General features: G+C 54.3%; 2 protein-coding genes across 3 annotated transcripts in view; both read left to right on the top strand.

Moving 5' to 3' along the window:
• The window catches only part of LOC102942873 (39S ribosomal protein L38, mitochondrial), a 49,626-nt gene extending 46,959 nt beyond the window's left edge, over window positions 1–2,667 (top strand). For both annotated transcript variants that reach the window (XM_043528442.1, XM_037914256.2), the window contains 3 exons: window positions 380–538; window positions 1,205–1,341; window positions 2,017–2,667. In XM_043528442.1, coding sequence (XP_043384377.1) covers window positions 380–538; window positions 1,205–1,341; window positions 2,017–2,153 — 433 coding nt within the window. In that variant the 3' untranslated portion in view covers window positions 2,154–2,667. The remainder of the gene's footprint in view (window positions 1–379; window positions 539–1,204; window positions 1,342–2,016) is intronic.
• A 3,134-nt stretch (window positions 2,668–5,801) lies between these two features.
• TRIM65 (tripartite motif containing 65) lies at window positions 5,802–17,474 on the top strand. The gene is made up of 7 exons (XM_037914360.2): window positions 5,802–6,116; window positions 6,587–7,034; window positions 10,299–10,394; window positions 10,555–10,788; window positions 12,940–13,111; window positions 14,039–14,122; window positions 15,951–17,474. The coding sequence occupies exons 1-7, from the start codon at window positions 6,010–6,012 to the stop codon at window positions 16,481–16,483; spliced, it is 1,674 nt and encodes a 557-aa protein (XP_037770288.1). The 5' UTR covers window positions 5,802–6,009; the 3' UTR covers window positions 16,484–17,474.
• The last annotated feature ends 3,045 nt before the right edge of the window (window positions 17,475–20,519 follow it).

Raw genomic sequence — 20,519 nt, 5'->3', positions numbered from 1 at the left:
AGAGCTTTGAAATGTTGTTGCCACAAAGACAAAATCTGTGAAACATCGACTTGGCTTTTCCCTGATCATCTGGCCTGCGTAGTGCTGGTCAGACATCTGTCCTGGAGCACTGTTAACGCTAAAGCTAGAGCAGTTCCAGTAATTGTTACTGTTTTCTGTTTAGATCTATGGATGTGATTTGCTGCTTCCCTTGACTAGGTCTGTCTCCAGTAGCTGCATGCTTGCTATGACAGGGAACAGCCCACAGCTACACAATGGGAGAGCAGGCCACAGATCTTCCCACGCACAACTTCAGTGCTATGGTTTTGATCAGAGATGGTGAAAAGAAAAGAAAACCAGTCACTTGGATAATGACTGAAAAATTTCTTGCACTTCACAGGACTAACATTCCAGGCAACAACATAGATTCGGGGAAAGAGATTTGCCATTACTTCCCCCCATTCCCTGCCAAGGGAACTGGCTACCACCGCTTTGTCTTCCTCCTCTTCAAGCAGGACCAACCAATCGATTTCACTGAAGATGTTCGGCCGACCCCATGGTAACTTTGAATCTTGAATCCCTGTCAGGTTCTTGTGCCCTGTGTGATCATAGCACACAAAGCTGATCTCTAAACTGTTTTCAGAGAGCAGCGGGATTTTTTCATTTTACTCACTGAGATTACTTGTAACAATAACTGACCGTAATTGAAAGGTGATTTCCCTCTGTTTCAGCTTGTTTCCTTTGCACTTTGGACAGTGCTGGCTGCATAGTCAGTTTTGCTGTTTCCCTTGCTTATTTGTTTCCACCAACAAAACAAATCCTCTGCAGGTTGTATGCGCAGCTGGTCTGTGAAGACACATGATAGTATTACTGCTACCACAGCCTGCCCCATTTCGCCCACCTGTTATACCTTTTCTTAAATGAAGGCCCCAGTCCTGTAGGGGGATCAGTATGGAAGACGCTTGCACCTCCATGGCATCCCATTGACTTTGCCAGTAGAACAGGATGTTAAGAAAATGACTTGCCAGATTGAAGTGACAAGGCCAATTTATGTATGGCTGGTATGCTTCCACCTCAGGCTGCCTAGGGAGTTTGACTTTCAATAGCCATGTAGGTTTCTCTCCTGGGGTCTGTTTCTTCTCTATCTCTGCAGAATCTGTGGTGATGCTGGATTGTTAGCCATGAAAAAGAGAGACCCATCCCTGTATTCCTGTCTTGTTTTCAGCCACAGTCTCAAGATGAGAACCTTCAAGACATTTGACTTCTACAAGAAGCACCAGAACGATATGACGCCAGCTGGGCTGGCATTTTTCCAGTGCCAATGGGATGATGCCGTTACTAACATCTTTCACAACCATCTCAGTAAGAAACTCACTTTATAGGGGTACAGGGCAGTGGCTGTTGCATGGGGCGGGGGTCCCCAGTCAAGCATAACTAAATGTATCCTGTAGGAGACAAAGTCATTTGATAGGACCTGGAGTTGGGAAAGGAGGACAAGGGGATGAAAGCTGTTTGCTCAAATGTCACACACTTGACTTAAATCAACCAGGGCCATGCGGGCTCTCTGTGATGGAGCAGATGAGGGTTCCTGGAGGCATGGGCATGTCTGAGCGTGGGGTGAATGCTAAGGCCGGTTCTGAATGTCCCCCTTTGGGACAGTTGCTCTAACTGGTTTCTAGATAGCCACGTATCACTAGCACTTTAGTTTGACACTGGGAACATTTACAGTTGAGAATTAAAAGCAGTCGCCCTCTCTTTCAAAGGTTGCAGTGTGCCCATGGCAGTCTAAGGGAACAGCCTTACTGTGGTGGGCTTTGAATCCCATTTCAACTGGGCACTTTAAAATAACAATGGGAGATCACATGGTGGAGAGAACTACACGTGTGTTTTTGATCTATCGTTAGTCTCCCGTTCTGCCCAACGAGGGAGACGTGGCATCTTCGGAACGATGGAGAGTGGGCGGGGCCTGGTGTGTTGGTGTGCAGGGTTAGGTTTTGAGCTGTCTCTTGGCTAATGTTCAGCATTGTCCCTTTGCAGACATGAAGGAGCCAGTGTTTGAGTTTGTGCGGCCCCCTGTCTATCACCCCCGTCAGAAGAAGTTTCCGCACCTGCAGCCTCTGAGGTACCTGGATAGGTACAGGGACAGCCACGAGCCCACGTATGGCATTTACTGAGGAGTTTGCCACCTCTCCAGGAGCTCCAGGCCATTGGGGCAGGAATACTCTATCTTCTCCAGATGCGTCAAATGACTGTGCTGTCTGGGATGCTCCATGTCTCTGGGAGAGGGGAGTGGGGACTTCTGGAATCACAGCATTGGCAGTTACCTGGTCAAAAGCCTTGTTAATAGAGAGTATTTAGGGCCATGAGAGCGTATCCATCTCCCCTCTGATGTCCTCCAAGGGCACCGTGTCTCACGTCACTGCAGGAGCCAGAGGTCTAAGCATAGGTGTACCAAGGCTGACTCAGTCTGGTTAGCCAGTTCAGATCATGTATTTGTGCAGTGACAGAAAAATAACCTCATCTAAATCCAACCCAGTGATTTGTGCAACCTGGCAGAGGCAGAACTGTCCATCCGGTCCGTCTCCTCTTTCCCCTGCCATGAACTTCCCAGTGCTGGGATCCTGAGCGGCATCCTTCATATTTTCGTACAGATATTTAAAAAATCTGAATAAACCCTTTCCAAGCGAAGCTGGTGACGTGACTGGGTGAGAGTCGCTGTCAGCTTTGGGGAACCCACGGGGCTCCTGCCAGCAGCTAATGCAGCAGTTCGAAATGTATCGGGTTCTTTGTGCATTTCAGGACTGATGGGATCAATGCTCGATGCTGAACGGCAGCCTCCTGCTGCTCTGGACCCTCACTCCCCCGCCCCTCTTGGTCACTGCCATGTGGGAGGAAATGCTGGTACAGCGGGGGTTTGAAATAGAGGTCACATTAGGATGACCAGGCTGCCTCGAGTTTGAGAATGGGAGTGAAGGGACTGGGTCCTACCCCCAAATTAAGAGAACAGAAACTCCAGGTATGGTCCAAACTCGCCTCCTTCCCCGTAGGCCATGGACGAGGTCTGTATGTTGTTAGTAGATATGGATCAAAACCAGAACTCAAATCTGCCTGGGTTTGGGCTGAGAGCCGTTGGCACGCCAGCGGGTATGGGATGCTTACATCACAGGCAGCAGTGCAACTGCTGTGTAAATACACGGTGCCTTCCAATCACCAGTACTCTGACTCCAGCACCTATCCCCAACCTTAAATTAGCCCCCCCTCCCTCTCCCTATAATATCAACACACCTGCTTCAACTCTCCAGGACTCCAGCTGTGTATTCCCTGCAATAGCTCCTGTTCACAGGGGCTGCCTGTCACTGTATCTGAGGTATCCCTCTTGTTAAAGGAGTAAGAGTACCGACAAAAGACATTTAGTGGCTGAGTATCCGCCCTTCTACATAACTATTTCTGTGCCACAATGATGGATGCACCAACGGCTGGGCCAGCAGGCTGCCCTGGGATTTCTTCTTTCTGCTGCCTCAGGCAGCCTACAAATCTCTGCTCAGAGTGCAATACCTCTCTGAGGGTGGGACACGGCTGCTGAGGGAGCACAGGGAGTTTATTGGCCACTCTCTGTCTGTATTGGGATACAGTTGGCCTGATTTTCCTCTAAATCAAACCACAGACCACCTGGTGCTGCAGGGAGAGTACAAGCAGCAGCTTACTTGATATGTGGGGAGTCTGTGTAGCCTGGAGTCTTGCAGAAATAAGAGCCTCAGAGAGAGGTCTTTAGAGGGGAGAGTGGAGGCCTGGGGGGAAGAGTAGGGAGCAGGGACAGAGAGGGGATAGGTGGGGAGGGAAGCAGCCCCCTGGAGTATGGAGTGGTGGTGGGGGAAATCAGGGACTGTTTATAACAAACTCTGGGTTTTTCAGCTCAACCTCTGCAAATATTGACCCTGGCAGGAGAAGGACTGGGGGTCTCTGTGTACGGCGCTGCCACTGGTTTTGCAAGGGGCAGAATTCTGGCTGGGGCTGGAGCCAGTCACCCTAGATGTCAGACTCTCCAGCCCAGTTTTGCATTTGAGACTTTGGAGTGGCTGCCTGTCCCCATTGCCCAACCTGGAGCTGAGCAGCCAATCAGAACCGCTGCAGGAAGAGCTCTTTCCCCCTCCTCCAGCAACCCAAACATTTTCAGAGGAGGGACCTGCGGGGGGTCCCCCTTTCCTCTCCTTTGAGCAATGGGGACAGCTCCTCTGGTACTTCCCTGCTACCAGCCGGCCTAGGGCAAAGGGAGATGACGAGCCCCTGGATATGCCCCCTCCCAGCTGCAGCCACGGAGCAGAGGTGAAGCTGGCAACACTGGGGGTGGGGTGTGTGAACTGATGGGGACCAAATTAATTGCTGGGCAGGAGGTGGGTTAGATGGGTGGGAGGAGCTCCTGCACAAGGGCTAAAATTGCCTGTCCCAGTAAATTTGGGAGGGTGGGCAACACTAATTGTGCACACACACACGGGGGCCGGGCAGGGGGAGTTCAACAATCAAAAGATGGGACAAAAAATTCGCAATACCGTGTAATCTTTTTCTTTAAAAATCTCATGAGTTTTGATGTCCTGAGGTTGGCAAGGAGCCCTGGGTTTTTCAGCTCAGCCTCTGCAAATATTGACTGTGGAAGGAGAAACACCCTGGGGGGGTGTGTTTGGAAGGGGGGCAGTGATTCCCAGCCGGCAGCTTGGGCGGGGGTTGGGGGGTGAGGTGTGGGGGAGTTCAGATGGGGGTGGAGTGTGAACTCCTGGGGCTAGGCGGAAAGGGGATGGGGGGCAAGTTAATGATTACCTGGAGCAGGGGTGGCCAACCTGAGCCTGAGAAAGAGCCAGAATTTACCAATGTACATTGCCAAAGAGCCACAGTAATATGGCAGCAGCCCCTCATCGGCTTCCCACCCCCCCTGCTCCTAGAGCCTCCCACCCACCAGCAGCCGTGCTCCCCGCTCCATCCCTCCCTCCCTGCACCTCCTGGTCAGCCGCTTCCTGGCGAGGGGGAAGGAGCGAGGGCAGTGCAGGCTCAGGGGAGAGGGTGGGAAAGGGTGGAGTGGGGGCAGGGCCTGTGGCAGAGCCAGGGGTTGAGCAGTGAGCACCCCCCGGCTCACTGGAAAGTTGGCGCCTGTAGCTCCAGCCCCGGAGTCAGTGCCTGTACCAGGAGCCGCACGTGAACTTGTGAAGAGCCGTGTGGCTCCGGAGCCACAGGCCGACCACCCCTGACCTGGAGGGTAAAGGACAAAGCCGCTAGCCTCTGAGTACCATACAGAGGCAACTGGCTTTTTATTATTTCCAGAGCACTGTGTGCAAATATGGGGATTTTATAACAAGTAGTAAGGAAACCGAGCAAGTGAAGCTCTCCCCCGGCGACAGAGCGTGACTACACTGCCCACGTCACAGCGCCAGCCGCGGCCACGCTGTAAGGCGGGCAGTGTGCTCACACCCTAATAAACCAAGCGGAGCCCTCGCTGAAAGAGCTTGCAGCCCGAAGGCACTTAGGAGCAAAACAGCAAGAATGTACAGCTGCTGGCATGTGTTATGGCCTTGATCTCATGGCAGGAGGGGGAAGTGCCTTGCATCATGCACCAGCAGCTCTCTCTGCACCATTCCCCCTCTGACTCCTCCCCGGAGACAATTAAAGTGGTAACAGCAGAAAGATCATTGGGTCCCAGGAGAACACAGGCTGTTTTGTTACCTAGGATCAGTAATTCCAGTTGTTAGTGAATTTGGGGCCCATGCTCAGTCGAGGCAGTGGCCTCCGAGTTAGTGATCTGCACTGCTGTGCTTTGTTATTATGGGGGCGGGGTGGGAGGCATTGCTCCGAGGTTAGGCTTTGCAATGATTTCCCAAATGCATGACGCAACCTCTTGCAGGAGCTCTGCCTTCCCATATTGACGGGACACAGGGGGGAAATGCAACATCCTGTTATGAAGTTGCATTGAAACATGTTACATTTCAGCTTTGCTAGCAATCCCTCCCCAGTGATCAAGGCACCTGACCAGTGCTAGGGTTATGTATGGCTAGAGATGCTCTGTGCAGGAAATTTGGTTTTGCCAGGCTCAGCTTCCTCACACCAGCAGGGGGCAGGAGTGCTGCATCGAAAACACATGGAGAGTGTCTCAGGTAGGTCCTCTCTGGTTTGCCAAGGGCTCTGACAGAGGCCCAGACTGTGGTCCCTGTAACAGAAAAGTGGGTGGTGAGGGGATGCAGGGATGCCTGGATTGTAAAGGACATCCCAGTCCTTGGAGAAAATAGACATTCAGGCTGAAAGCTGAGACTCCCGTCAACGGCTAAACAGAAAACAAGGGACTCCAAAAAATTAGCCAGCAGCACGCTGCTGAGTGAAGGCAGCTTTTTCAGACACCCAGGCAGCCGGCAGGCTGTGGAGTTGGGGGATATGAAAACCACAAAACCCACTTGAGAGAGCTGAGAACATGCGTTGATGAACCACAATGCAGCCGGCCTGTGTGTCTCTTTAAGAGCTTGCTTGGCTCTGTGCCATCTCTGTGCCCGTCCCTCCTCTCTGCGATACGTAGCTCTGTCCTAGCCTCCTCGCACGCTGCTGTCTGTGAGTTCCTTCTCTGGCTCATCAGGATGGCCTCTCAAGGCCCCCGGAAGCTGGAGGAGAAGCTGGTCTGCTCCATCTGCCTGGAGATGTTTGGGACAGCGGTGACCATGCCCTGTGGGCACAACTTCTGCATGAAGTGTATCAACAACCACTGGGACAAGGAAGAGAAGGAGGCTTCTCCGGACAAGAAGGACTACACCTGCCCCGACTGCAGGCAACACTTCAAGAAGCGGCAGGAGCTCAGGAAGAACGTCGCCCTTTGCAGCGTGGTGGAGCTGATCAGGTCTGGGGAAGTGCAGGCCTCCAGCACCGAGAGGAAAACCCCCGCCAACGGAGCGAGGTGCTCCAGACATGGGCGGCCCCTGGAGCTGTACTGCCGAGAGGACAAAATGTGCATCTGCTGCGTATGCACAGTGAAGGAGTGCCGGGACCACCACAGGGTCTTGTTCGAGGAGGAGCGCAAGAGAAAGGAGGTAGGTCTCCCCTGTGATCTGCTCCCAGTCTGCAGGGCCATGGCGAGAGAGATCAGCTCTCCTGCCTGGCTCTGTGTCAGTCCTGCAGTTGGGTGAGTGTGCTCTCCTCGTTGAAGCAGAAGTTTGGTGCCCGGGATGCTATTCCTGACCCTGGCTTGTGGGGCTGTGTGGCCTTGGCTAAGTCGTTTACCCTCTGCATGCCTCAGGTTCCCTGTCTGTAAAAGAGGCAGTGAATCCATGCCCCTCTCTGATGACCCTTGGATGAAAGGAGAAAGAGATACAAGCGCAAAATATTCACATATTTTAACTAGACCAAGGCTCAGCAGAACTGGCAGCTATTGCAGCGTGTTTGGACGCTAAATAGTTAATATGGCTGGTATGCTGTCTGGTAACCAGCTCCTGGACTTCCTCCCAGCTTCCATGTGCGCGCGCACCAAGTCCCGAGCTGTACAGGGAGACGCAACAGACCTTAGAACATACGCAGCATCTAGCTGAGAAGGTTTGACTGTGATGGGGTGTTAAGCCATGGCCAAAGGAATAAGTTTTATTTAGGGATCAGAGTCCTCTGCTGGTTGGATGCACCTGCTGCCTGGGATGTCAGGGGAGGGATCCAGCCTTGCAGAGGTGGAAGGACTGTGTCCAAATTCCTATTGCCTGGTGCTGCCTTTTAGCAACCCAGTGCTGTAGCCAGTACGCAGCATCCAAGCTGAGCCGTTTCCTCTGAGTGTGTGTGTAAGGTGGAGCTAGGAGAATTTGCAGAAGGGAAATAAAAGGGTTTCTAGGTCAGGTAGCCCTCTCCAGAGACCTGCATTCTGTTCCCATGTGACCCAGGACAATGCCCTTCCCCCTCCGTGCCTCAGTTTCCCCCGCTGTAAAAATAGAATGCTGATACTTACCTTCCTTTGTGAGGTGCTTTGAGACCCGTGCACTCAAAGTGCTGGAAAAAAGCTAAATATCCCCATTGCTCAGGAGGGTGGAATAAAGGAGGATGTGAAAGGCTGTGGGAGCTTTTGCTGGGGAGTGCGGTTTGCTGGGGGATCTGTGCAGGGTATATGAATATTTGCAAAGGGGATAAATGTTGTCAAAGTGCTGAGGGTGCCCTGGGTGGCAGGGGCACGTGTTATTCTGTGCACACTGATGGATAGTAATGGGTGGTTATTGGAAGCGAGCTGGTCAGTGAGGTAAAGTTACTGTACTGCTGTGGTGGGTTGTTAGAAAGTCTTGTTTGAATGTATCGGGGAAACTCAATGGGGGGCTGTGGGCAGGGCACACAGGAAAGACACACACCAGAACCTGTGAACAGGCCCAGGCACACACTTGGAAGACACCGTTGCAAGCTGGATCCTGTCCATGGGTGGCAGGTGAACCGCGGGCTTGAGGAAGCTAGCCCCCCACCCTTCCCCAGCCCTGGAGGGCCAGGCAGGCAGCGTGCCTCCCACCCCCAGCTAGGGTTGCTAGGTGTCCGGTTTTCGACCGGAACACCCAGTTAAAAAGGGACCTTGGTGGCTTGGGTCAGCACTGCTGACCGGGCCGTTAAAAGTCTGGCCGACAGTACAGCAAGGCTAAGGCAGACTCCCTACCTGGCTCTGTGTGGTTCCCCAGAAGTGGCAACATGTCCCTCGGCTCCTAGGTGGAGGCGCTGCCCCCATCCTGAGTGCCAGCACCGCAGCTCCCTTTGGCTGGGAATTGTGGCCAATGGAAGCTGCGGGGGCGGGTGCCTGCAGGTGAAGGCAGTGCGCAGAGATGCCTTGGAGCCGAGGGACATGTCGCCGCTTCCAGGGAGCCGCCCGAGGTAAGCACCCTAAACCCCTGCCCCAGCCTGGAGCCCCTTCCCGCACCCTGAATCCCTCATTTCTGGCCCCCTCCCGGAGCCAACACCCCCTCCCATGCCACAACCCCTGGTTTCAGCCCTGAGCTCCCCCCTGCACCCCCTAGCGCACCCTAACCCCTCAGCCCCAGCTCGGAACCCCCTCCCGCACTCCAAGCACCTTATCCCCGGCCCCACCCCAGAGCCCGCACCCCCAGCCAAAGCTCTCCCCTCTCCCATACCCCACTCCCCAGCCTGGAGCCCCCTTCTGTACCCTGAACCCCTCATTTCTGGCCCAATCCTGGAGCCCTCACTGACTCCTGCATCCCAACCCCCTGCCCCAGCCCAGTGAAAATGAGCAAGTGAGTGAGGGTCGGGGAGAGTGAACGACAGAGGGAGGGGGGATGGAGTGAGTGGGGGTTGGGCCTCAGGGAAGGGGTGGAATGGGGTGGAGCCTCAGGGAAGGGGCGGTCAGGGTAAGGGTGTTCGGTTTTGTGCGATTAGAAAGTTGACAGCCCTACCCCAGCCCGAGCGCCGGGCGGGCAGTGTGACCCCGAGCGCCAGAGCACCAGGCAGGCAACATGAGCACCAGCTCCAGTTGCCCAGAGTCCCTGGCCACAGGCCATCCCCCACTAGCCCCAGCTCTGGCCACGGGGGAAGGAAGAGCTGCAGCAGAGAGTGGCAGGAAGCAGGAGAGGTCTGGGGATGAAGCGTGGGCGGTAGGCTAACCAGATAGCAAGTGTGAAAAATCGGGACTGGGGTGGGAGGTAATAGGAGCCTATATAAGAAAAAGCCCCAAATATCAGGACTGTCCCTATAAAATCGGGACATCTGGTCACCCTAGTGGGCAGGGGCATGCAGGGCTGTTTGGGGAGACTCCACCTTCCCCAGCCTTTGATACTTGCTGCCCATGATCATATCTCCAGCAAGCCACAAGCCTCATTCTGCCAGGCTGGAAACTAGGGAGCCAAAGGACATGAGGCAGTCAAAAAGCCCGTCTTTGGAAAGGAGGAGCCGGGTTACTGTCAGGAGCTGTCCAGAGAGACAGGGTGACAGAGAGAGAGACTGAGGAGGGGGTCTAAGTAAGACATTGGGCCTTCACAGAGCCAGGCAATGGTGAGCCTCAGAGCAAAGCCAGAGACGGGTCCGCTCTGGGCTGTTCTGTGGTGTTTAAGATCTGTTTTCTCGTAAATGCTTTTAGCCTCCTGTGCTGTAAGGAGGCTGTTTGGTCACTGCATTGACCACTGTCTGTGCTCTCAGAGGGACCTGAGCTGCAGGCTCTGAGCCAAGTCCTGGTTGATCACAGGGGACTGGAGCCCAGAGCCTAGTCTGAGAGTGGGAGAATCGCGTGATTCCAGGTGACGAGAACATGGGGAGATCAGAGGGGCAGTTTGCCCACTACCTGTGGCACTGAATATTGTCTCACATTACACTTCGGGATCTGGCCTCTTTTGCAGGTCCTTTTAGAAGAGTCTCTGGCGAAAACCCAGGAGGAGACCGTAAAGACCGAGGAGGAGATCCACAAACTGGAGGAACAAACTGGCACCATAAAGGTAGTAAGGCAAAGGCAGTCACCCCTCCCCACAGCTGGGATGCTAGGGGCTGGCGCCAACTGCTGCTCCTTCTGGATAGGGCTCGGGGAGGAAGCCACCCAACTGCTGTCATGTCAATTCTTTGTTTCGTCATTTCCAATGATTTTTTTTTTCTACCCAGGATTCTTCAGAGAGGCTGAAATCGGGGATTTTGCAGAAGTTTGCCCACCTGATGAAAGAGCTGGAGGAGTGCAAGAGAGGGGCCGTGGACAAGATAGAGCAAGAGCAGGCCACTGCCCTAGGGCAAGTGGAGGAGAACTGGAGCCAGCTGCAGGATCATCTGGCCATGCTCACCCAACACCAGCAAAAGGCCCAGGAGCTGCTGACCTGTGTGGACGACATGAAATTCCTAGAGGTATTGGTGCCCGCCCAGCCATGAGTGGGGGAGCTACGACTACCCTGTGGCCATTGGCCTGGCCACGTGTAGGCCAAAGGCAATTTCACTCTGTGTATAATGCACTGTCCACACAGGCAGCTGAACCAGTCTCAAAGCTAACTAAGAGGGTGCATAACATCTGCTCACGAAGAGAGCCTCAGGTGTGTGGAGGATAGGTCCATTAATGGCTATCAGCCAAGATGGGCAGGGATGCAACCCCATGCTCTGGATGTCTCTAGCCTCTGACTTCCAGAGCTGGGAGTGGACGACAGGGGATGGCTCACTCATTGATTGCCTGTTCTATTCATTCCCTCTGAGCACCTGGCATTGGCCACAGTCAGAAGACAGGATAGTGGGCTAGGTGGACCATTCATCTGACCCAGTCTGGCCGTTCTTGTGTTCCTAGACCCTCTACACTATGTCCAGCCAGAACCATGTTAGAGACGACTCCCCCCCACACACACACACACCCATCTCTCCCTTCCCTGCACGCGCACAGTGGAAACTAAGTCTGAGTCTATAAAGTGGCTGGCTGGCAATTTTAACGTAGAGTATGGACTAGAGATGGGCCTAATCGAATTCCTGACTCTGAAACATTGGTGTGCCCGAAACGTGACCCTGGGCATGGATCCAGCCGTTTATGAATAGCCCCCACTTTTCCAAGGAGCGAAAGTCAAATCCAAGTACAGAACAGCCCCGCACTTTTCAGTCAGGATCCAGAGTCTGTTTGCAGCTGAAAAGGGCCCATTGTCAGCCGAATCCAACCTTCTTCCGTGAGTGCCCTTGACACAGTGGGGCCTGAACTCTGAGACATTGCAGCTCTGCCCTCCTCCGGTGGTTTGTAAAGGACTCTTGTGCACGGGTGTGCGGGCAGAACCGAAGCAACCCCATGCCCACGCTCGGTGCTCCTCAGCTTTGCTGCAGCTGCTCCTGGGAAACACCTTCTTGCAGGAAGATGGTGGGCGTGAGCTCCCCCTAGAGGACTGCATGAGGCATTCAAAGGATGTAACTAATTCTATCGAATGCCATGTTACAAGCTTCAGAGTAGCAGCCGTGTTAGTCTGTATCCGCAAAAAGAACAGGAGGACTTGTGGCACCTTAGAGACTATTTGAGCTGTAGCTCACGAAAGCTTATGCTCAAATAAATTTGTTAGTCGCTAAGGTGCCACAAGTCCTCCTTTTCTTTTTGATGTTACAAGCTGACAACATATCCTTGCTTGGGGTGCTGTGTTCAGTTTGGGTCCCTCCCTTTCCAAACAATACAGAAAGATCCAGATGAGGGCAATGGAAATGGTTAGAGGCCTGTGGGAGAAGGAAGAGGATTCATTTTAGGGTTGCCAACTTTCTAACTGCTGAAAACTGGGCACCCTGCTTCACCCCTGCCCCACCTCTTCCCCAGGCCCTGCCCCTGCTCACTCCTCCCCTGTTCTGGGACTCACCTGCCACCTGCAGAGCTGGGAGGAGCTGACATGGAGCCTTCCCGCCTGCCCAATTGGGGCGAAGGGGGGGCGTTGGCCCCCAGAGCAAGGGGCCGGGGTGGGGAAATTGGAGCAGATAAGATCTCTCTCTCTCACACACACACACACCCACCCACCCACCCCCTCTCTGCCAGAGAGGCTGGAGCCAGCCGGGAGCAGCCAGCCATTTCTGTCCATGAGCAACTCCGCCAGGCTCCAGCTGCAACTGCTGTGCATCCCGCCCTATGGAGGCGGAGGCGGAGGCCAGTTACTGTGGGTAACAGGACTTTTCGTGTCCAGTCAGCACTGCTGACTGGACACTGCCAGGTTCCCTTTTCGACTGAACTTTCCAGTTGAAAACCGGACACCTGGCAGCCCTAATTAGACTGTTCTACCCCAGTGCTACTCCGTAAAGGCCCCTGTACAGAGGAACATCACCCATTCTGACCGTGATAGGAGCAGTGGGTGCAGCTGAACACAGCTGCCCAGGACAAGCCCTTCAGCACCATGAAGTAGCAGAGAGTTCCTGGAGCAGATGACTTGGGGAAGTGGATGCAGAAGCCAGGGGTCATGATGACTGTGAGAAGGGGGTTTCTGAGCTGTTGTGCCACTGAGCCTCAGATCTGAATGCCGGTATGTGCTGCATTTCCTCTCCTCTTCCTGTCCCATGCAGGAATTCCTGCTGCTCCCTTCTCCGGGCAGCCTGGGAGTTTTGCCAGCTGTTGAGTTCAATGTGGCCAGCACGGTAGATCCCACTGCTAAGATCCTCACCAAGGTCTCTAAGCTTTTGCTGGAGGATTTGCCCAACTCTCTGAACCCAAAGGCGGCTGATGCTGAAACCAAAGGTAAGCTCTTCCCTTGGGGACCTTCCCCCCACTGCCCAGCTGGACACCAAGTCACTGTCCCACCCCTGCCTGTATAAATCACCTCTCTGCAGTGGAACTGCTGTAGATATGTTGGGCCAACGTGCAAGGGGGCGTGGTGGAGGGGACGTCTCACCATTCACATCACAAGAATCCCCCCCTACCCCCACACGTGGCACTAGAGGGGCCCCTTGTTGGCTTGGCCAGGTTTTTGTTACCAGATCTACTGCAGTAGCCTGAAGGTTGGGCCCCATTGTGCTAGGTGCTGTACAAACAAATAGCAGATGACAGTCTGAAAGACATAACAGGCAGATGAGTTGAACAAGTTGGTGTCCGGTGCTTAGCACCCATTACTTTAGCATCACACCCACTAATGGATTTAGCATCGTGGCACCCCTGTGAGTAGATTAAGTGACTTGCCCAAGATCACACAGGGAGCGTGTAGCAGAGCAGGGAACTGACCCAGGTCTCCCTCCAAAGTCCCAGGTTGGCATCCTGACCGCTGAGCCATCTGTCCCCTCAGACAAGCAGGCTGGGTGGGTGGGGGGCCAGGAGATGTAATGGGATGTGCCAGTTCTTAGGGGGTCAGGAGATTGATTCCAGCTCCCCAGTCTAGCTCTGATCAGGGTCTGCTTTACTGCATGCACTGGGGCTCTTGTGTATAGACATGGGCTCCCTGGCAGGCCTAGCTGGACCCACTCCCTTGGCTGTAAAAACATCAGAGTGACAGAGCTGGAGTTTTTGTTAAACCCTCGTTTCCTTCCTCCCACCGCAGAGACACACAGACGGGTGGCTGCGACTGAGTGTCAGAGCCGGACTGTGCTTCTGAAATCCCGCCCAGATGCCTCTGTCTGTGGGAACAGTTCCCTCCTTGTATCTAGAGCTTTCCCTTTCTCTTTTGCTCTGCAGAGTCAGCGGAGCCAAAGGCGCTTGCTGTGGTGAAGGCAGGTCCAGCTCTTCCCGAGTGTGAATTAAGAGCGGAGCTTCTGAGGGGTGAGGCAGTTCTGGGTCTGAGTGCAGCTCAGAATAACACGTGCTGGGAGCCGGCCATGCGGCTGGGTGGGAAGAGTAGGAAAGTGTGCCTGTAACCTATGAAGGGGACTGGTGTTTCCTTCTTGGACTGGTAACAATATAGCAATTTAGCAAGCCAAGGCCGTGCCTTAGGGGGCTCTGAAAGAGCTTCCAAAGAGTTACCATTTTAGAGGAAAATCTGCAATCCCTAGGCAGGATGGCTTTGTGTGGCTAAAGTGATCTGGATTTTACCCCTGCCTCTGACACGGGCTTCCTGGGTGAGTTTGGGCACTGCTGTTATCTCAGCTGCCCTAACAATAGGGGATCAGAATACTCGGTTGCCTCACAAAGGGGCGGGGGTTTCAGTCATCCACCCCCCCCACCTCCGCTTCTCTCCCTGGCAAGCATCAGGTGCCTGCTCCCGCCCAGCCATATTTAGGCACAGAACTTTCCCAGGGGAGTGCTGAGAAGTTCAATCACTGCAAGCAGCTGCCAGGCTCCTGGCACAGAGCGGGGATTCGTCTTGGCTGGTCATGTCTGAACTGCATGCCTCCGGGCACAGCATAGAATTGAAGTGACTGGGCAGCCAGTCCACAGAGAGCTGCTCCAGACATAGGGAAAAGGGGTAGCACCCTCCCAGTACATTTGACCCTCCCCAACCCACCCTGCCTCAAATCTTAATTGATCCGGGCAGTCTCCTGGACTCTGCTCCCTTGTTTTAAGAACTTTGTGTCTCCCTGGATGTTATCGCTTTACATCTTTTCCCTCTGAACAATCACCCCGCTGGGTCTATCAGACGGTCTCCAGTTTGGCTTGTTTAGCTCCTGCTTTCAAATAATGGGCAGTGCGGACTATTGTGCCCAGGTCCACAATGAAAACCCGGCCCTCTGAGAAAGGGGCATAGCCCAGTGGTCTGAGCAAGGGGCTGAGAGCCAGGAACTTCTGGCTTCTGTTCTCAGCTCTGATGCCAATTCCTAGAATGCCCTTTTAACCCTCTCCACCCCAGCTTCCCCATCTGTAAAACAGGGATATTAGTATTTACTACACACGTTTCTAATATACCCATCACCACAGTGCCTGGAAGATCAATCATTAATACTTACAGCGCAGGGCTGTTACAGGGATTGGTTAATGTCTGTAAAGAGATGTGTTAATAAGCAGTGCCATATAATGTTTGAAACATTATTAATTGTAATAATGTTATTTATTATTAAAAAATAAAGGTCCATAGGAGCTAACTGAGCAAGGTTATCTCCAGGCAGGACTCCAATGACTGGGGAGCAGTAGCACCCCAACAGGGGTCAGTGCATCTACTGGGAAATGCTGGGGATAGTGGGAAATGCTATGAAATAGTTCTTAGAACCAGAACAAAGACAGTGCTGGCAGAAGGCCACTGGCAGCATCCTCTTCCTCCTCCTCTCAGAGGATCTCAAAGCACTTTGCAAAAATTAATTAATTTAACCTCCTGATACCCCCCTGAGTATCTCTATTCCCATTTTACTGCTGGGGAAACTGAGGCATGGGGAGGGGACATGACTTGCCCGAAGTTGCACAGTGTGCCCATGCAAGAGCCAGGAACAGAACCTAGAGCTCATGACTCCCAGTCCTGTGCCTTACCCTCAAAATCGCTTCTTCCACCCAAACGGGCTTTGTGTTTTCCATCTTCAGAGAATTTTACATAGCTGAGGGATGCTCAGCCTGGACTCCTGTCATAGGCAGGGGGTGGGGGTTGGGGAGGAGCAAGGTTAAAGGAAAATTAAATTGTTTTAGTCCCCCTGGTTTACACTGTGGATGTCCATGTTGCCCACAGATCATCAAAATTTGACCTTCGACCCAGACACAGCCAATAAGTACCTGCAGCTGTCCAATCAGAACCAAAAGGCCAAGCACACCCATTCTCCTGATGGCCTTTGTCAGGATCATGCCGACAGGTTTGAGCTGTGGCAGGTTCTGTGCAGCCAAAGCTATAGCCAAGGCCGCCACTACTGGGAAGTCAGGATCTCCAGCCACTCCATCATCCTAGGTGTGACATACAAGAAAATCCAGAGGAAGAAGCAAGCTGGTCGCTCCTTCAGCATCGGGCTGGATGGATTGTCCTGGGGGCTGCAGATCCGGGAGGACTGCTACTTGGCATGGCACGAGGGCCAGTCACATAAGATCATGGAGCCCTTGTACAAATGCCTCGGAGTCAGCCTGGACTATGGCACAGGCGTCCTGTCGTTCTATGGCATCGGGGACAAGATGAAGCTCCTCCACTCTTTCCACTGTGTCTTCACTGAGCCCCTCTACCCAGTCTTCTGGCTCTGCGAAGGCAGAACCGTCACCCTTTGCCAACAGAACTGAGCCAGCAGCTGGGATGCAGAAGCCAAGCCATAGCCAGCGGGGCGTATCCTATCTTGCAGCCAGCTGCCTGGCTTTATTCGGTGGGCAGCCTACTAAAGCTACAGCCAGGACTGGAGGTGTCACAATGCCGTTGGTTTGACAGGGCCGAGGCGACGGGGTTGCAATGAATTAAAGACGGGGAGATGAGGCAGGGAGCCTGAAAAGCAAAGAAACATGACTGGAATGAAAACTGCCCAAGTAGTTCAGCCATATGTAAATTAGAGTTGGGTGGCAGGAGACCTGCTTCCTTACCTGTCACAAGGATCCCCTGGTGGAAGAGCGGAAGCTAGTGGGAGTCACAAGGCACCTGGCATCTGTCTTGTTGCATGTGGAACGGCATTGCCTGTTTCCAGCCCCCGTGACGTAACAGGGAGAAGTTAGGGTCCTGTGGTGGCACCAGTGAAAGGGCTGCTGTTTGGGAGGCTCTGATGAGATGGTGGCAGGAGGGGAGATAGCACAGCTTGGTGTCCCAACCCTCACTTTCTCTGCCTCCCAGAACCTTGGACGGTCACCTCCTGCTTTTTGTTCTGCAGAGCAGTTGCTGTCAGAGAGGGGCCCTTGCATAGGCGCCGACTCCATGGTGCTCCAGCCCCGGAGCACCCACGTAAAAAAAACCAGTGGGTGCTCAGCACCCACCGGCAGCCTCCCGGATCAGCTCTGCCTCCTCCCCCTCCCTCCCAGCACCTCCCGCCCTCCTCGATCAGCTGTTCAGCCGCCTGCAGGAGGCACTGGGGAGGAGCGGGGGCAGGAAGAGGTGGGGGAGGGGGCAGAACGGGGTGGGAAGAGGCAGGGTGCGGGAGGGGTTTGGGGACTCAGAACATTTAGAGCACAGCGGGGGTGGGGGATGAGAGGGAAGTGGACTTTTCCCTCTGCTCCGGGGACAGTCAATTCCTGTGGTTGGGTTCTACTTGTTTTTAAAAGTCCCCATCTGCAATAAAGCTCCATTTTCTAATGCTGTGAGAGTTCGCCTGGGAGCTCAGGCCTGGTGAAAGGTGCTGGATCGCCAGACAGCCTGGAGGAGGAAGTTCTAGCTATCCACCAACCAGACCCAATGTGGGCAGCAGTAGGGTGAGCTTCCCATCCCCCTGGCCTGGCCATGTGCCTCCCCAGGGGTCCCGTCCCATCCCTTCTGTGTGTGTCCTTGTCTCGGCTGATGGACTCCCTGAGGGAGATGAACGTGTTTCTTCATTTCAGCCAGCGTGGTTTGGAAATGTAAGAGTTTTTAAAAAGAAAAAGAAAAGAAAAAAAAGAAAAGGAACCTTGTACCCCACAAAACAACTACCCGCTCCAGCAGCCCCTGCACTGGGCAGCACGGGGCTGTTCCTTTAACTGGCCAGGACTTTGCTCTTCCCCATCACTCGAACCAGGCTGCGCTGAAGGGTGAGGCTGTGCCGTGCTGGGTGGCAGGGGAGTGTTGTGTAGCGCCGGTGCTGTTACCCTGCTTTGACAGGCCACCGAGCGGTTGGAAGCAACGGCCGACCACGTCCAGCCTGTGAGCCTGCCCCTCATCCCATCTGCGTCCTCCACAGCTCCCTTCCCGCCTGCACAGCTTCACCTCCCAGCCACGTGGTTGAAGCGACCTCTAGGGGGCGTATCTTTTCCAGGATAAAGATTTGTTGCTCTCTTGCAGCTAGTGGGTGTCTGGTATCAGGGCCCTGGGTGATGCTCAGCAGAGAGGCTCACGGAAGTATTGATGTACTAAATCTCCAGGGAAGTCCCCTACCCACATCCACTTTACACCAGGAGTGGATTTGGCCCAATGACTCTGCTGTGGCTGCTGGACTCTCACAGGTAATTTGCCTCTCCAGCTGCCCTGTTTGAAATGAGTTTGACCCTGATCCAGTTCCCAGCGGCCAGGTATCCACATCCCAAAATACCACCACCGCAGCTGGCCTGACTTGGTGCCCGTGTTGGCAGCCTCACTGGAGATGGTAAAGGCTGAATGGGCCTGAAGCCTGAACGCGGTCTCCCGCCTGCCCCCCTACTTCACAGTGGACAGAGGTGCATGCGTGGGGAAGCCTCCGTTGCCACTCCCTGAGCCATGCCATGTCTGTGCATCAATACAAGGCAGCTACGCCCTGTCTCCTAGCTCCCAAAGGGTCCATTATAAACCCCCTCTGTCCATATTCCACTCACACCTGTCCCAAACCCATCCCTCATGGCTCTGGGGCAATCAATCACCCCCTCACCCACCCCTCTTGGCAAACATGTCCTGCTCAGGAAAGATGCCTCCTGGTCCGTGAGCTCGTCCCAGACAGTGCCACTCTGAGCCCTGGCACTACCCCCGGGCCTGCTCCCTGCCTGTGGAAGATGTTGCTCTGCCCCCGGGCAACTCCTTGAACAGCCCTGTGGCTTGGGCCAGCAAGGTGGGTTTGCAGACAAAGCTGAGACTGAATTCAGATTCCCCCCCTTGCCTCAGCTTCCTTCTCTGACCATCCTGTTTCCCTCCAGGTCAGGGGTGGCTCCGGAGCCACATGCGGCTCTTCCGAAGTTAATATGCGGCTCCTTGTATAGGCACCGACTCCAGGGCTGGAGCTACAGCTGCCAACTTTCCAATGTGCCGGAGGGTGCTCACTGCTCAGCCCCTGGCTCTGCCACAGGCCCTGCCCCCCACCCCGAGCCTGCACTGCCCTTGGTCCACCCCATTCCCCCCCAGAGCCTCCTGCACGCCATGAAACAGCTGATCCAGAGGTGCGGGGAGGGAGGGGAATGTGGTGCGGGGAGCTGCTGAGGAGCTGCTGATGTATTACTGTGGCTCTTTGGCAATGTACATTGGTAAATTCTGGCTCCTTCTCAGGCTGGCCATCCCTGCTCTAGGGTTAGTGCTTCTTTCTTCCCCACCCCCCATCCAACTGTGGAGATTGGGGCATCCCACTGGATCTGCATGGGAGGAAGGGAGTTGGCAGGAAAAAGGTGGGGAGTAAGTTCACTAGGCCCCTACTGCCCCATCTGTGCCCACCTCAAGCAACCCCCGCTGCAAACGCTCTCCTGCCCGGCTTTCCATCCACCGTCATGCTTCCGTGTCAATGTCCAATCACTCCCTCGCAGAGGTTGGCTCAGGCAGGGTCCATGCGAGCTAGGCCCCCGGGTTGGGCAGGCAGGGCTGCAGAAGGGAGAGTAGCAGGGACTGTCCCATGCAGAGCTGGTTGCTGCTGGCCAACTGCCAGGCTGGAGCAGCAGGGCTGCCTGACTTGGGAGGAAGCTCAAAGACTCGGGTGGGAGGAAAATGAGCCAGTTAGGCTGAAGGCTGGGAGGGAGGCTCTGCCCTGCAGGGAGACCTGGGCTGCAAGGGGGATGGGAGGGGGGAGAAGTGGCAGAATTTTGGGGATCCAAGTCTCCATATAGCTTTTATTTTTCCCTGTTCAGGAGGACAAAAGTTAGGCAGCAAATCACCCAGCTCCTTAGCCTGGGTACTGCCCCATAGCTCTGGCTCTCCACAGAGCCCCTGTCCAACTCCCTTCACCTGGGTGGCATCTGGAGCAGCCATGGAAGGGGGCACCCTTCCTGAAACTGGCTGGCCATTTGCCTCCTGCCCTCTGCTGAGGCTGCACTGTCCCCTGTCACACCAGCTCCCATGCTCGGAAGAACATGAATAGCAGATGGCCATATTCAACACTGGCGGCTATCGGCTTCAATGAAGCAGCGCCCGCCTCCGCCAGCAGTGATTTTGGCCTGGGGCATGCAAGGCGCCAGGCCAGGGGGGCTGACTCAGAGAGGGAGGGAAGGAATCTGTCTCACACCCCCAGCAGAAAGGGTTTGGGACGACATGAGAAGGAAAAGGCCTGAATCTCATTGCTCTGCTTGCTTCGAAGCCAACCAAGGGTGTGGCGTTTTCAAACCTTAAAACCAAACACACAGAAAACTGGCTGTCCAGCAGGAGATATTTATACAACTGACCTGATACTAGAGAAATAAAAATGGCCTGATATCAATGGCTGGCCTAGTCACTGGATTCCAGCACATAAAAATTCGAGAGACTGGCACTGTGTAACTACCC

The sequence above is a fragment of the Chelonia mydas genome, chromosome 14 (assembly GCF_015237465.2).
Source record: "Chelonia mydas isolate rCheMyd1 chromosome 14, rCheMyd1.pri.v2, whole genome shotgun sequence".
NCBI classification, from domain to species: domain Eukaryota; kingdom Metazoa; phylum Chordata; order Testudines; family Cheloniidae; genus Chelonia; species Chelonia mydas.
This window is presented reverse-complemented; position numbering and strand designations above follow the sequence as displayed.

Bases quoted from the DNA above. Each gene is read 5' to 3' on its own strand.
- TRIM65 (XM_037914360.2), top strand. From the start codon at position 6,010: ATGGCTAGAGATGCTCTGTGCAGGAAATTTGGTTTTGCCAGGCTCAGC. The intron at 6,117-6,586 runs GTAGGTCCTCTC...CTGGCTCATCAG, and splicing joins ACACATGGAGAGTGTCTCAG to GATGGCCTCTCAAGGCCCCC. The intron at 10,789-12,939 runs GTATTGGTGCCC...TGTCCCATGCAG, and splicing joins ACGACATGAAATTCCTAGAG to GAATTCCTGCTGCTCCCTTC.